Source organism: Buceros rhinoceros, unplaced genomic scaffold (genome assembly GCF_000710305.1).
Source record: "Buceros rhinoceros silvestris isolate BGI_N320 unplaced genomic scaffold, ASM71030v1 scaffold8109, whole genome shotgun sequence".
NCBI classification, from domain to species: domain Eukaryota; kingdom Metazoa; phylum Chordata; class Aves; order Bucerotiformes; family Bucerotidae; genus Buceros; species Buceros rhinoceros.
Window position 1 is genome coordinate 1 of NW_010433194.1, and position 16,519 is coordinate 16,519.

The 16,519-nt window shown below is 43.0% G+C and overlaps 1 protein-coding gene across 1 annotated transcript; it reads left to right on the forward strand.

The window, feature by feature from the left end:
- Positions 1 to 855: 855 nt before the first annotated feature.
- ADAT1 (adenosine deaminase, tRNA-specific 1) lies at positions 856 to 16,039 on the forward strand (the record flags this gene model as incomplete). Its single annotated transcript, XM_010144022.1, has 5 exons — positions 856 to 1,474; positions 6,453 to 6,601; positions 7,714 to 7,813; positions 8,519 to 8,605; positions 15,907 to 16,039. Coding segments are annotated over 5 exons (1,088 nt in total), but the record flags the coding sequence as incomplete, so codon positions are not given.
- Positions 16,040 to 16,519: the final 480 nt, after the last annotated feature.

Below are 16,519 nucleotides of genomic sequence, written 5' to 3' on the forward strand. Positions count from 1 at the left end.
CCACCCACCCAACCCAAAACTTCTTACAGAACAGAAGGCAAGTTTCTGTCGGGGAAAGCGCTCTTTGTGTGTTTTCACAAAACAGCACTGTAGAGGTGAGGAGCTGTTGGCAAAATGCAGGAGTGCGACCTCTTGGTCTGCCAGCCTGTCAGACATCTCGACGTTACCACACTCTTGACAGTGTGTTCTTCAACTGCTCGTCTGCTGTCAGAGCAAAGTCCAAGCACTCTCAAAAGCCGCTCATCAGTGTTTCACATAGAGAATTAGTTGCTTATACATTTTCATGATTTTGATGGTATTGCTGGAATGTGCTATGGTCGTTTTCTTCGTTAATGCAAGAGGAGAATAGAATCTACATCTTCAAATTACGTAGCGAGAGTAATTTCCTCGCTGCCTTTTTCTCGCATACCTGTTGGGCTTTGTTTGCTTTAAACTGAGCTTCGGACTTTTGGTTTTGAGCTTGTTCTGCTGATGCAGATTAGAATTTCCATCCTTACTTGACAAGTTATTCTTTAATTATTCTTTTGAGGGTTTTATTGTTTAGTTAGATTGGAGTTGTTTTCCTGTGACTCGTCGGCATTGCTTGTAGTCTGTCAAATGCCTTCGACCCATTTGGTGTTACGATTTTTGGTTTAAATTTTCTTTTCTGATGTTTCTTAGGTAGAATGAAAAACTTGAAATTGAATGTGTATTGGCTCAAATTTCAGTGAGGGGCAGTGTTGTTTGAAAAGCAGGTAAATTCTCTGGACTGCAGATCTGTGAAAGCTAATAGTCAGTCATAATATTACTGGTGTGATGTGCTCTAGTCACGAGGACGTGGTTTTGCTAACTTTGATGTTGTTTCTTTTGTTCTAGGTGGAGATGCTTCTATCATTCCAATTAGAGAACCAGAGAACCAGCTTTCTGAGACAGTAACTGGAAATGATGCAGCTGGACAATCAGCGGAGTGTAGAAGTAACCATGATCGTTTGGGTCCAGAAAATAAAAGGAGATCAGAGAAAATGGCAAGGAACCATATGATCAAGAGAATGAAAACTGTCGATGATGGTTATTTTTCCCTAATTGCTGAAGACCTCGCTGTTCAGCAAGCGTCTGTGAAACGAGAAGATGATGCAAATCCAGAGTGCTCCGAGTGCTCTGCAGGGATGCCAACAGCTAATAAGGAAACTGGTTTAGGGAGATCAAAGGTAGTAGACGTTTGTAGAACTGGAGCCAAATGCGTGCCTGGAGAGCTGGGTGACGCTCGAATACCCGGGCTAGGGTATCACTGTGTGGGGTTATTACGAGTGAAGCCAGGTCGTGGGGACAGAACATGCTCTATGTCCTGCAGTGATAAACTGGCTCGCTGGAATGTGTTAGGGTGCCAAGGAGCTCTTCTGATGCATTTCCTGCAGTATCCAGTGTACCTGTCAGCAGTCATAGTGGGGAAGTGTCCCTACAGCCAAGAAGCTATGCGGAGGGCAATTATCGAAAGGTAAGTCGTCTCCTTTGGAAATCAGATAGTGTGTATGGAGACAGCGAGTTACGGAAGACAACATCCCACGCAAATATCAGGACTTTGCAGAGAAGTCCTTTGTAGAAAATGAGGATTTCTGCAATTTCACATTTTTCAGGACGTCCTAACATGGAGAAAAGGTGACTTTTGATGATGGATCAGACTTGAAGATTCACAAAAAATTTTCCGTTAGTTTCAGGATTCCCTTGGTTTTTCCCTTCATGGAGGGGTGAGAAGCTGTTACCCACCTGAGTTGTTTTTAGAAGACTCCCAGCAGAAAAAGCAGCCAGAAAGACTCAGATTCAGCCTAGTGAAGTTTTTTAGCATAATGAACTTTTCTTGTTCTCTTCTTGACTTTATTTCTTCAAACAGTGTCAAGAAAAGTTTTAATTTGTTCAGTTATCCATACTGCACACAGGCATTGTGAGTACCTGTAAGTTCCCTTTGACAGAATTGTGTTGGTGAGCAAACTCAGCTTTCATTTCTGGTAGGACCAGTCCTAAAATTAAATTTAAGAAGCCCTCATATCCTAAAGGCCCTAAAGGCAATCTGACTTGAAATTAATGAATAGGTAGACTTCTGCCCCGTAGAAAGGATGTCTTTCTGGTTGTCCTTACAAACCTCTTTGCAGCTTAGCCTTAAACAAACTTCTTAGTTTTTCTGAAGCTTTGGCTGATTCTGGGCCCTGCTTTCAGGCTTACTTTCCAGCAAGTAAAAAATGCAGTGTTTTAAACTTGCTTTGAAGGGAGTTGTAGTAAAAACAGGTTACTTTTTCCTGTCTTCCTAAGCTTGGACCCAAATGTAACTTTTCCCAGGAGGTTAGTACTGGGTATTGCATATGCGTAGAAGTCCATCCCATGTAAAATTTCAAAACTGTATTGCCAGTCCATTCACAGTAGAGGTTTTTGAAGACTGCTGTTCCAAAGTTTTGACTGTATCGTGTGCCCTTCCTCCAGGTGTTCCGCGCAGCCCATGGAAACTGAATTCTAAACGTAATGCTGAAGGCGCTGTGGAGCGGTGGAGTTTGTTTAGGTTTAGGAACATGAGCGCTCTTTGGCAGCCAGGTTGGAAAGTCATGATTTCATGACAATACCTGCTTCTGTTAGTAGTATTTGTCAGTTTGTTGCCTTTTGAGCAAAATGTTGTGCTTCTGGGACGCTTCATGCTTAGATGCAAGCAAATATCTCCCACTGGTCTGTTCCCCCAGTTATAATCACAGTGATGGCGATATGCGTTACAAACTCACCTTTTGTAGTCTTCCTGCATTCCAAAGGATGAATTTCGGAATTCTGCCATGAGACTCTGAGCCTTCAGCTTCTGTAAAGGATGAGGTTTGTGGCTCTGCAGCTCTGGCTGTGACGTACTTGTTTCTTATCCTCTTGCTCTGCAACATAAAAAGTGGAATTTTTGAACCTGATCCAACTTTAGGAACGATTGAAATGGCAGAGAGAGGAGCCAGTGAGGAGAGGTACTAAGCTGTACCTCGTACTCGCCAGCAATGAGGGGCTCACTGGGGATGCGGAGGTCAAAGGAGGCTGTAGTTATAGCGGCCATGAGATGGTGGAGGGCAGGGAGGAGAGTGAAAAGCCAGCTCACAACCGTGGGTTTCTGGAGAGCAGACCAGCCTCTTTAAAGATCTGATTGGAAGAGCATGTAGGATAAGGCCCTGGAGGCAAGAGGGGGGCCCTTGAAAACTGGTTAATATTCAAGGATCGCCTCCAAGCTCAAGAGTGGTCAACCTTGATGAGTAGGATATTGGGCAGAAATGTCAGGAGGCTTCTGTGGATGCACAAGGAGCTCCTGGCAAAACTCATGAACATGGAAAGGAAGCATATAGGGAGTGGAAGCAAGGGCAGGTAACCTAGGAGGAATGTAGGGGCGGGCTCTCTGTGTGCATGCGTAAAGTTGGGAAAGCTAAAGCCCAGCTGGAGCTGAATCTGGCAAGGAATGTGAAAAGACTAGAAGGGCTTCTGTCACTACACAGGTGACAGAAGGCAGGCTAGGGAAAACGTGGGCTCACTGCTGAGTGTTGGCTCAATGCTGTAGCCAGTTCTGGGCACTGCAAGACAAGAGGGACAAGGACCTACTGCAGAGAGTCCTAGAAAGGGCCTCTCCTGTGAGGAAAGGCTGGGAGAACTGAGACTGTTCAGCCTAGAGAAGAGAAGGCTCAGGGGCATCTTACCAGAGTGTGTAAACACCTGAAGGGAGGTGTCGCAGGTTGAAAAGGGGAGCTGCTTCGCACCGAAAGGGATGCGACGAAATAGCGTGTCAGCTGGAAAAGCAAACCAGCCAAACCACACGCAAGAGAAACTTTTGATGCTTGTTAACGGCTTATCACCACGTTAACGAGCTCATTAAGGCTTTAGTCGGGCAAAGGAAATGATAACACACAGACTATATATATGAAGGATAGAAACAGAAAAGGTTTAATAGCAAAATGCCCCCCAAATAAAATCATTTTCAAAGTTAAACAGGAAAAGGGAGAGAAAGAAATAAAGGGAGAAATTAATAGACAGATAGATGAAAGTATACAATTACCCATAAAATCTCCCGATCGGAACGATCCCCGCTTACAAACAAACTCCCCCCCCACAACGGTTCGCCACGCCAGTGAGGGGGGAGGGGGAAGGAAGAGTCCAGTCCGTTCACCTGACGAAAAAGTTCTCGATGTAAGAACTTTCTCCTGAAGCAAACCTTTCATGCAAATAAACCATAGTCCCTCTTTCCTTCGGGGTGGCTGCAGAGAGCTCTTCTTTGCCAAGGAGAGCTCTTCCCAGACCCCCCCACACACACATCTGCGCCACGGGCCGGCCCGGCCGCGTCCCAAGGGAATATCTTCAAATTCCCCTGCGCATTGGTGCCCGCTTCATCTGCTGCAGAGATGGGGGGTACCGCTGGGTCAGTCCGTCACGTCAGAACAGTTCACACACCACCCCCGCTGGGAATGGGCAGAAACGGAGAAGGTTCTACCCATTTTGCAGAAGGAGTCTTTTACTGCTTCAGGGAGATAGCAGGTCACGGACTTGGCTTTCTCTCCTTGATAAAGGTTTCCAGTCCCGGGGCGTAAGATTCAAGAGTCCTGCGCGGCATGTTTGAGAGAGCTGCAGCACGGACAAGATAGAGAGGACGGTAGGTAGAGCAGAGGGGAAAGCAAGATGTCCCCGAATCTCTCAACACGCCCCCTTTTATGAGTTCGCTCTGGAGAGGCGTGTCCTCCTTCCCAGAAGCTTGGGAGAACCACAGCATTCTAGGAGGAAGAAAGCCGGACAACAGGAGAGCATCCGGTTCCACCGTGTTGGACCCAGGACAGGCGGGCACAAAGAGAGGGGAGCCAGACTGTTTTCAGTGGTTCCCAGGGATAGCACAAGAAGCAGTGGGCACAAATGGAAATGCAAGAGGTTCCCTCTGAACGTCTGCAGCACTGACACAGGTTGCCTGTGGAGGTTTTGCAGTCTCCCACCTTGGAGATACTAAAATACCGTCTGGACATGGTCCTGGGCAGTTGGCTGTAAGTGGCCCTGCTTGAGCCAGGCAGGGGTTGGACCAGATGACCTCTGGAGGTCCCTTCCCACGTCAGCTGTGGGAAGCTGTTACTTGCTAGTGTGGTTCAGGACACCTATCGTGGGACAGCTTGTACTGATCAGCTGGAAAAAAGGTGAAAGAGTTGTGTTAGACTGGAGAGGCATTTCCATGTGGTAAAAATGTGCATTTCCATGGTGGTAAAAATTTGTCTGCTGCTTCAATATGAATTGCTTCCAAGATTCCGCTTTTCTCCTTGCTGTGAGCAGGAGAGCTGTGGTAACAACCTCTCACCTTGGGGAACTTCGCTTTAGCGGTGAAGTGCTCTGCCGCTAAATGAGGAGAGTCGTCTGCTGTGCCCTGGCTTGCTTGCTCCTCGGGTCCTTGAGTTGATGAAAACTATCTCAGCAACAAAAGGGTAGGAAGTGGATATTTTTCTTGTTTAGGAGGTTGAGTCAGTGCAACAAAGGAATCTGCAAGCATCAGAGGAGACTAAATGGAACTGGGCAGGGTGGAGGGAGAGGAGAGCGAGGAAGAAACTGGGGAGCTGAACGGCTGCTGTTAAGAGGCAGTTACTATACCAGTTGGTCTGAGAGGTTTGACTTTGTTTAGTAACTCCTCTTCTCCATAGCCTTGCATCCTTCTAGGATAGTTACAAAAGACGTCACGTTATATTAATAGGGGAAACTCTAGTTACCTATCCAGTGGAGCCTACTGGATAATCCTTTCCTCACTCTGTAACAGGTAGGACAAGAGTTTGCTCGGCCCCATTTAGGTTGCAAAGTCAGGCACTTTTTCAGGATATTACATCTGACAGTATGAACCTCAAGTCTTGATCCGTGCCTGCCCTATGTAAATATTATTTAGATGATTAAATTAAATATTATTTAGATGATTAAATACACGCAGTTTTTTTCCTCCTTGCATGATCCTAATCCCATTCAGTGTGTAACAGTAATTTAAGGTAACAAAGATGAAGTTATACATGGAACTCTTAAGTATATTGTATCTTTTTAGGAACCTCTAGCTTCATAAAACAGTTGTTAGTATAACGTGACTGACTACGTAAATACTTCACGATTATGATTTTCCATTGTGATTGCAGAAGCATGTTGCAGTTTTTATCATGCATGCTTTATCTCCGTTGATCATACCAGCTTTTTAACTAGACTGTTTTTAAAATCACTTGACTGTGGTGGTTCTAGGATGGACAAGGTCTTAGTAAACTATGTGGCTTTGGGGCTTTTTTGGTTTTACAAATACAGTTTTGAAGGGAAAAATGCCCCCAAACCTCCTTGTCTCTCTTCTATAATTCATGTTCAATTCGGTTTAAATGTAGAAGTAACAGATTTTAGATTATGAAGGGAAACTGCACAACATTGGCTTGTTTGGGAAGACCTGACTTAATATCGCTTTCATTTTTCCGTGTTTGCTGTAGGTGTCAGCACATCTCACTTTTACCAGATGGTTTTCTCCCTCAGGAGGTTAAGCTGCTGCAATCGGATCTTCGATTTGAACATAGCCGTCAGGCAATTCAGGAAGTTCAAGCTAATAAAAGCAAAACAAAACTTGTTCCTTGTGGTGCTGGTGAGTCCACTTGGGCTGCTTGCATAACTGTGTGCAAAAGTCAAAACAGAAATTAGGTGGTTTTGGTGGTTTCGGAAAATGCAGCATTGTTCATTGCCAGTGCTAGAGGCAAAACGTGACTCACAGCAAGAAATAAATTAATTGTTAATTATATTCAGCTCAGCCTCTAGTTCCCTGCAGGGAGTTTTCAGACTGAGTAAACACTTGATTGATGCCATTAAGAATTTATAATTTAAACAAAGACAGGAAATAACCAATGAAAGCAGAAGTTCTGAGGGCGATAAGAAAACAAAATACCAAAAGACTTCTTGTTTCAGACTGTTTTGTGTTCTCCTCCATAATGGACAGAAGACTTGCCGTGCTGAGTTATGCTTGTAATTGCTGCAGAGATCTGTGAACGCAGGAAGAGTACGGCGTAGTATAGTGTAAGGGTTTAACTGACAGAGGTTTTGGGTGTTGCCTTTTTTTGTCATGGTGATGAATGAACACGCGAGTTACGTGATTTAGCAACACGGTTTCGTCTGAGGAAGAGGTCAGTGGAACCGCCACTGTATGCGTATGGTGAAGCAGTTTCTTTAAACTTGGAGATGCGCACCTTCTGCTGCTGTATACTTTTCTGGCTTATCTGGAAGTGGAATTTACTCTGTTAGAACAGAGCTGATGATAAAATAGAATGGAAACAAAGGGTTCCTTAACCGAGTTCATTAAATAGCAGTTATTTACAGGTGCTAGGAAGTAAGAGATTTGGATTCTTTGAGATCAAAATCTATCACTGAAAGGTGGTGCCGATTCACTTAGCAAAAAAGATCTGAAGCCAGCTGTGACTAAATTGCTGTGCATGTGTATGTCTCTGAACAGTTACTCAGGACAATCCTGATGAGTGGTGCTTTATCGCACTTTTTTCATACACGAATTATGCCAGTTTTTTTTTTTTTTTTTCTTGAAGGGGTGAAAATCAGAATAAACTCTAAATTCAGGGCTGTTGCACTGAGTACTGAATACGCTTGATAGCAGCACGGTATCATGTGAACACATACAATTAAAGGAACTGTTAAATTCTGCCTTTGTGACGGAAGTCTCTCCCTCGTTCTTCATAATCCTTTCTTCTACAGCTATCAGTTGGAGTGCAGTCCCTGAGCAACCTCTGGATGTCACCTCAGATGGCTTCCGGCAGGGAACAACGAAGAAGAGGATTGGGAGCCATCAGAGCAGGTGTGAGAATGTTGTGATAATCTGAATGCACGTATCTTATTTGTTAGCCTACACGTGTCTGTCAGCTCATGATGTATAGTACGCTGTCAGAGCAAAAAAATCTAGGGAGTGGAGAGAAAAAGAGGAAAGTAGGGAGCAGAAGGAAAGGAAGAATCATTGTGTAAGGGAGAGAAGGAGAGTGGGAATGACAGAAGTTGAATGAGAGTTAACAAGTTTATCCTATGTCTTCATCACTGTTGATTAAAGAGAGCTGAATGTGTCCTCATCGCCATTGTGAAAATGACAGCATTGTTCCAGATGCTGCTGGTGTTTTTATTTGTTCTGAATAATACGAAGTTTGCAACAGGCCTTTCGAGTCCTTCTGAGCTTGTTTGTCAGTTCTGGGACTAATCCTTCTGACTCAAAGTTGCTCTACTTGTGAGCTGATGATGGTGCAGTCTCACGCAGATCAGAATGCAGAGACGCTGGCAGGAGTGCTGGCTTAGACAGTGGGGGCAATGCAGCTCTGTGTCGGGAGAGCGTGGGCAGCTCTGATGGGGTAGGAAAAGTTAAATTGTGGGGAATTTGAGAAGTGAATGTGGTGTTTTTTACCAAAAATGTGCAGCTGGGAGGTGCTACTCTGAGCTGTAAGAGGAATGTGGATTTCTGATTTATTTCTTCCATCAGAATTTCTGATACGTCTTTTTTTTTTAATTTATTTATCAGATCCAAGATCTGTAAAGCGGAGCTCTTCCGTTCGTTCCAAAAGCTGGTGACAAGTATTTCAGAAGAGGATCTACCAGCCACTCTCAGGTAAAGACATTTTCATTAAATTTAGAAGAGTGAATTTATCTTAATGAAACTCAAGAATACTGTGATGAGAATGGACTCTGCTCATGAATCTTTGTTTAGATAAGTTCATTGTTTAAATTTGATGCTTGAAAAATACGGCATGTGCTTGAAGGGTTAGGAACACTCTTTTTGGTCTTTTTAATCATCTCCTTGGAGAAATGGCTGTCTCATCTCGTGTTAATGACAGACAGAAGAAATTGCACGTGGCTGGTTTGTTTCGAGTTAAAGTAAGAATTTGGGGCAGCTGATCTCTTCTGATGGATTATTACTTTTCAAAAGCGTAAACTCCTGATTGGTGGAGCCTTATCCTTCTCTTGCACTAGACCTAGAGTCAGTTGGACACCTCTGTAAGCCTCTTCAACTTGGTGTCTTGGCAGAAAAGTCTACATTTGGAGTTTTTGTCTGAGTTGAAGTGATCTTGTCTGAAAGCAGCAGTGGGCGGCTGCAGAAGGAGGAATGAAGAGAGAGATGAGAAGAGGAAGTAGTTCTCTTTTTGTTTGAGAAGGTGAGCTGTAGATCAGCTGCCTGCAGCACTGTACCCTCGGTGGTGTTCAAACCCCCACATCCCAAAATTGTTGTGGTGTTATTGATACCTGGTTGGTGTTCAGTAATTCTATCAAATGCCACTTCTTCATTTCACAAGAAGGAAGAGTGAGAGTAAAAAAAAAAAAATTTTTTTCTTTTGGTAGAAAAGTCTAGGGTACATTTTTTGTTTCATCTAGGTGTTTGATGGAGTAAGAGCTAGTAAGGTGAAGGTAGCGTGTAGGGCTTTCTGCAGTGCGTATTTTATGTGGGTGGAGACTTTCTGGAAAGAAGAGAAAGTAGCTTTTGTCCGAGGAAGCTATACTTGGAGGTTTCTTTTACATTATTAGAAACAAGATTAGCTTACCAGGTGTATTTGGAGGTATTCCAGGCCAAATAGCTACCACAGAGCAGGGCATAGTTTCATATATGCAGAAATTTATCTCCTACTTTAGCTTAGAGATTCTGAGAGATGTAGAAGGTTCAAAATATGTGGCCTTCTAAGGTTATTTTATTTTAGTCTTCCTTCCAGGTATGATTTCACCAGCTCTGGGATGCAATTAGACCAGCCTTTGAGCTAATTTAACTGCTTGTAGCTGCCGATGGGGGTGATCCCTCAGCAGTCTCTGCTGCCACTGGCTGGAAATTTCTGTTTTCTCCCCTGTATCAGTAGCACTTCTCCAACCTCATGGTGAGCCAGTTCAACTAGCTGATGTGGCAGGAAACAATTGCCTTGTCTTCTGTGTTTTCTGTTGGACTAATGAGGTAAATTGACTTGTGGAAAGCTAAAACTCTTGTGAAGGAAGTAGGAGGTATGCGTGGCTGGAAGCAGGGGAGAGAGGCCATTGCTGCCTTTCATGGTACCAAGACATTAGATGAATAAGCTCAGTAAGCACATCCTGGATCCTTAATTAGATCTTGCTTGCTTTTGAGTTTTGAGAATTGAAGATTGCAGTTACCTTCTTTGTCTGTAGAAGCGTCTCACAACTATTTTAGAAAGTTCTGATGTCGCCATGAGCCATGCTATTGCCGAAATGGTTTCAACTGATTCTGTACACAGAGATACACGTTCTCCTTAATTCAGTTTTAAATATAAAATTATTATCCTCTTCTGGGTGGGAGTTTGTCCTCAGTTGTTTAGCCATCGTAATTTACTCGGAATAGTGTGTGAGCTGGTGCATTGAGTAGGTGACTCATTGTGCTGATCATGTGCTGCTTACGTAAAGTCACTTCACCTCAGGGCTTTTCTAGACTCTAGTGGCTTTGTAATTTCCGCTGGCTTTTTTGTCCTCTACCATTTTCCGTCTGGGCTGCTTCTGACAAAGTCCACCTGATACGCATCATTTTTAGGCTGTATTTATAAACTTTCTTTATACAGTAGAGGTGCTAACTCACCAGTCAGCTTGTCCAGTTGCTTTCCTTTTGGGGTCTTTGTTTTTCCTACTCTTCACTTAAAAAGCAAAATAAAAAAAATGTATTTATATTCCTGTTTTTTCCTCCTTCCTTTTCCACACAGTATTTTGGTGTGTTTTCTTCCTTTTTCTTTCTTTCCTCCTTGTAGTTTGAATTTGAGTGGACTTCAGATAAGAAATCCCACACTCAAATTGTTTCCTTTCCATTCAAATGTATCCTGTCTTCTCCTGTAAATAGCTGGCTCTAGTGCTATGCTATCACTCAGTTTCCTTTTCCCACTTTGCCCCAAAGTTCTTGCCCTGCCTCTTCTAGTCCACTTTTTGGTCTGTTGCCTCTCTTCCTTTCTGCTCCATCAAGGGAATCTCATTCTGTAGTCCTTTTATATTTGCTGAACATCTTGTCTTGGTAGTTGCAGGGTGTATTAGGACAAGGACCATTCTTTTCTTAGCCCTTCCCTTCAGCTGTTGTTGTCCACTGTCAGACCTGGGATACTGGGACAGTTAAAGTTTCACATGGAACTAATGTACTGATTCTGTTGTTTTGGTTTCTTTCCTGTGTCTAAAGCTGCTTCTACTTTTTGTGCCTTCCTTTGTCTTTCATTCTTCACTCCTCTCCAGAAGGTTGAGTGTGGGAACTGTGAAGTTGGAATGGGTAGGGAGCCCGCTGGGGGCGGAACTTTGATGGCTTTCCTAAAAGGCAAGTGCAGGGATTTGTTGTGGTGTAGCTTAGCTAAGAAGCTAAGCGTAACATTCAGTGCTTGTTTTATTCAGGATTTAGTTTATTTGCTTTCAGCTGAGACTGTGAGAAGGAGGTGGTGTTTGGCTCGCACTAGCTACTTCTCCAAGAACCGCAGGGTGCTGTCTTGTGCTGTCTCACTTTTTCTTCCTTTCTGATAATTTTTTTTATCTCTGTCTTCTGTACCGTACTTAGACTCTCATTCCTATCTAAAATGCTACTTGTTTTTCTAATAATCTCTTACCTCCATCTGCCATACTTCATTCTCTTCCATTGACTCCCTCTCACATGCTCTTTGGAGTTAATATTTTGGAATTACTGGTACATGTTTACATGTTTAAACAAATCCATGTTTATTCTCTGTTCTTTTCACACTATCCTTGCTCACTGCCAAAATAAATGATGACACACGGTTTGTGCCATGGCTAATCGGAATTGTTATGTAAAAACCTCCGCAGTGGTGGTGGTGTTTGCAGATCACTTGGTGGTAATGTGGCAAAGGAGGTTTTTTGCTTTGTGGCCATTTTTCTCCGCTGGTAGAAAAAAATATGCCTTGTTTGTCACCCAAGGAGGGTGAAAGCCTTCTTTAGTCATACAGTGGCATCCCTCATACAGAATCACCAGGCACTGCTGTTTGTGCAAGGCTGTGCAGCCCTTAGTGTGAATCTGAGGGAGAGTTTGCAATATAAACCTCCCAGGTGTTTCTTGCTGGACTTGTTAAATGGATGACCAGTCTCCTCCACTTTTAAATTGTAGACAGGAGCCATCACAATTAAGACTGCTTTCTTCCGCCTTCCCATTCCGTCTGCAGTATGGATGGTTCCAGTGACAGCTGCGTGGGCTGTTGTAAAGAGGAGTGCAAGGGCTTTGAGGTGGCTTTAAGATTTAGGTATCTAGACTAAAGTGTAGAACCCTCACTTGGGCTTCATGTTTAAGGTTTTTTTGCCAGTGTTCATATGTGAAAAACAAATGAGTTCCACCAGGTGACTACTAAGTATTTCCTGCTGGAGTGACTGAGGATGATTGTAAGGAAGTGTCAACCTAGTCAAAGTAACTGTCATGGGAGGGGTGCAGTTTCACTGTTACTGCTGTTCTTCAGTTAAAAACCAAACAAACAAACCCCACAAAACCCCTACAAAACACATTTGGCAAGAATTTTATTGCAGTTTTCTAGTCCCTTTTCAATTTTCTTTTTATGGTTTATACATTGAAAGATTCCTGTGACAGTCCTACCACTGCATGGAGGACTATGGGGCAATTAGGTCCTCTGATCTAACTAAGAAAGTATTTTCTGTACGGCGTGTCAGAGATGCTTGTTAATTCTGTGCCAGATTGAAGAGCCTTTTATTAAGTAGTGTTTTCTATGCCATAAGAACACGTATCCGTCATTATTACGTTTTTTTAAATTACCCTATTGAGCCTCTGTATCTTTTTTTCTGTGATTCATTTTTTTCTACATCTCAGATGACATTGGAAAAAGCCACAAAGCTGATTTTCAATTTTTAAATAATGTTTTGAAAATCTGATCTCCCAAGCTAGACACAGCAATGCAGTAACAACTTTCCAAATGCTGCAAAATCTTACGTGGCTGTTAAAGCTTGTTGTATTTGAGTGGAACTCATTCACGGAGTTAGCTCGCCATGACTTTGTTCTGCATCTCCTTAACAATTGATGTAATTACAAAGTTTGCTTGCAATGACTGCATTTTTTCTGAAGCATTGAAGAAGATACTAATAGGATCAGGCCAAGTACGGATTCCTGGCCCCACCACAGACTTTTCTGCATTCAAGATCTATGAGCTTCTTCTCTCTTTCTGTATAAGAATAATGTTTTGGTTGATGCCTTGTGCTTATGTCAACGTTTTTCATGTGTGATATATCTGTAATCTCAAAAGTACATTTTGGGTTGAATGTACATTTTTTAAAATGGGATATGGGATTGTAAGTAGGGTTTGTTGCTGAGAAGAAAGTATTGCAGCAGTGTATTGCTTTTATTTGCAGGCTGCCTTGCTTGTGAGCCCATTTACGCTCACCTTTGCACATGGCTGAGCACATGAATGTTCTCAAACATAATGGTGATATGTGTAAGGCTTTTTCCAAGAGCGTGATACCTTCTGTGGATCACCTCTCATGTCGCTGGCACACAGCCATCAGGATCACTCTGTCTCTCTCTTACACAGTAGTGCAGGGGCAAGATTGAAATAGTAAATGGAAGCAAAAGGAATGTAGTCAGGCAGACCTGGATAGGCTGGAGATAGTATGATTGTACTGGACTTTGCCTGGGGCAGCAAACCTAGTGTTCACTTCTGCCAAAAAAGTCACAGGTTTTCCATTACTAATGCTCAGAGCCTTAATGGCCCAACCAAAGCTGAGATATAGTCAAATCATGTGAGGTTTTTAGGTAGATGTAATGTACTTGGAATTTGAAAGCATTTTCCTCATATGTATGATGAAAATTTCGTAGAAGATTAATGCAGAAGTGGAGCATGAACTACATAAATCTGTTTTATTTTGGCAGCTCTTTGAGGAAGCTGTTTAAAATGCAGCTTTCTGTTGCACTGTTAAATCCTGTAGTGATGATACCTGCTTGGAGAATGAGAACCCAAAAGATGGTGGTCACATACATTCTGGCAGCAGCTACAGTGGGCTGAAAATACTGAGCTGCTCCTTACTGTCTGTCCTGCTTTGTGCTAGCTATATTTTCCCTCCCTGTCTACTGTAACAGTTTCCAAACAAAGGTCCATCAGAATAAGCAAAGTTAGAAAAATCTGGTACGTGTTTTAGTTAAATTGAAACTGCCAGATGGGAGTTGGAAAGACATTCATTTGCCAGCAGATTGCGGAAACAGAGCAACATTTAGCAAGGAGGAAATGAAGAACAGCTAGGCATTGGAGTCTTTCTCTTGGGTTAGTGGCAGGTGGAATCTATCTATCTGTCTTTATCTAGACCTCTATATGTGCATTCACAGAAATGCAAGGAAGAACACCTGTTTCGCCTTTAACAAGCTTGAGCCAGTCCAAAAATCTCCTTTGTGCAATTTTTTTGATCTCTGACTATCTGAAATGTGACTTCCTAAGTAAAGTAGCTGTGTTTTGAAGATGTAAACAGCACCTGATATTAGATATTCTATGATAAAGGACAAATATAAGTAATTAGATGCTTCTATAGTAAAGAAGAGTAGAGTCAAAGTCTTAAACAAATATTATCAACTGCACTTTAAGTGTAAGAAGCATGTTAGCATAAGTGTTTCTTCCCAAAGAATTATTTCATCGTTTTCCTTGAGTGTAAGCATGCATATTGCTCCCCAGAGAATGGTTATGAGGCGGCAGAAAAGGTGCAGGTGTTTGGACCGTGTCTGAGGTACATGTTAGAGTACCTGGGAGAGGGACAGCTTGCCTGTAGTAGGGATTCGAAATTGGTTGTGGAGGGCTGACCTCAGCCCTTCTTGGATCTGTGGCGTTTCCCAAATGCTGCTTACGCAGGTAGTTGCTGGTCTTTTGGCTCTTCACTTGACGCTCCTAAACCTTCACCCGCCATTGATAATGAGGTTCTGTGTCTGTTCACTGGCCAGGTGGAGGAGGGTTGCAGTAGGCCCTTCCATGGAACTTTTCAGAGCAGCGTGGAGGTTAGTTTCACAGAGTTTGGTTAATGTGAAAGAGGATTATACCATTGATTTTCAAAATAGGGAAATTCACATCTAGAGTATCTGAACACAAGTGCCTCTACGACAATTTAATCAAGTTTTTTTTCCCCTTCCCTTGCATTCCATTCCCAGCTTCTTTGATCTCCCTTTGCCAAACAGTCTGTCAGCCACATGTGGCACATAATGTTTATACATTTGACCCAATATGAAGGGAAGATCGTAGGCAATATGGCCTACATCAAGAATGAGGAAGAGCCAAACCACTACAAGAACCCTCATCTAAAAAGTCTGAGATCCATTGCACTAACTCCCAGAACAGGAGTTCATGCTCCAGGGCAGTACTGATCACCACCCACCCCCCCAAAAAAATCCCAAACAAACAAACAAAAAAGTAACAGCAGACCCTAAGAAGCTTATTCCAGGCATTCAGAATTGTGCTGTAAATCTATTCTCCCACACTGTGAGATGCATAGCAAGCCATGAGATGATATTATCTGTCCTGCAGACCTTAGGCTCAGAAAGTGCACGAGTGGAGAATGTATCTGCGCCATTGCTGAACGCAGGAGGTGTATACTCTCTTACCAACCTGCCTGCTCTCTCATCACAGCTAATTCATTCCACCTTTTCTGCTTTGCTTCAACATTTGTTGCTGTCATGGAAGCTTTTTTGTAACCTATTGTCACACTGTCAAAGAGTGACACCTCTGTTGCTGGAGGGTATGTATGAAGCATGGTAGAGGAGTTGTTTCGCTTCCTTTCGTGTATGCATTAGCTTCACAGTCTGGGCCTCTCCAAGCCTCGCTAGAAGGACAAGAGAATTTCACTTAGTAGCATAAAAGAGCTCATAGGCCATCATCACGTTCTTAGGTGTTTCATTGCTTTTTTTCGTTTTGTGATGTTGCATCCAATAGGATAATAGAAATGTTCTTCTTGTTGTGCATTTTCTGTCAGGACGAAGACTCTAAAAACCTACTGGGACTACAAAGAAGCTGCATTAAATTATCAAGAAGCCTGGGAAGTGCTGCGTAGCCAAGCCCTGCCAGGTTGGGTCAAGAATGCCAAGGAATACCTGCACTTCACATGAGAATACGTATGGCTACGTAAATACAGCAATAAGCCCCTGAGCACAGAGGATACCTCTGCAGTTAAAGAAACAGGACGGAGTGTCCTCTAGTTCGTGTGCTGTGAGGAGACAGGAGTGAAAAGGAAAGCAATTTATAGAAGTCTTTGTTTTCGTTGACTTGAAGCTCCCTTTTCATGGAAAGAGCGAAAAGGATCATTGCCCACGTAAAGTTCTGAGCTTCCTGGAACAATGCGCCTCAAAAGAAGGGAAGCAGTGATGTACTGTTGTCTGTTACATTAGGATATGATCTGTCAGCCCTAGTCCATTGCAATGGGAGAAATGTCAACTGAAATTGAAGCAGTGCTGTGGAAGAAAGGCTGTCACTGTAAAATTTTAGTGCTGCTTCTTTCTTTCACTCCTCATAACGTTATGGATGGTTTTTTGTTGCTGGGACAACCCTAATGTATAATAAGTAATATTTTTATAGCTCTTGGCTCTCCT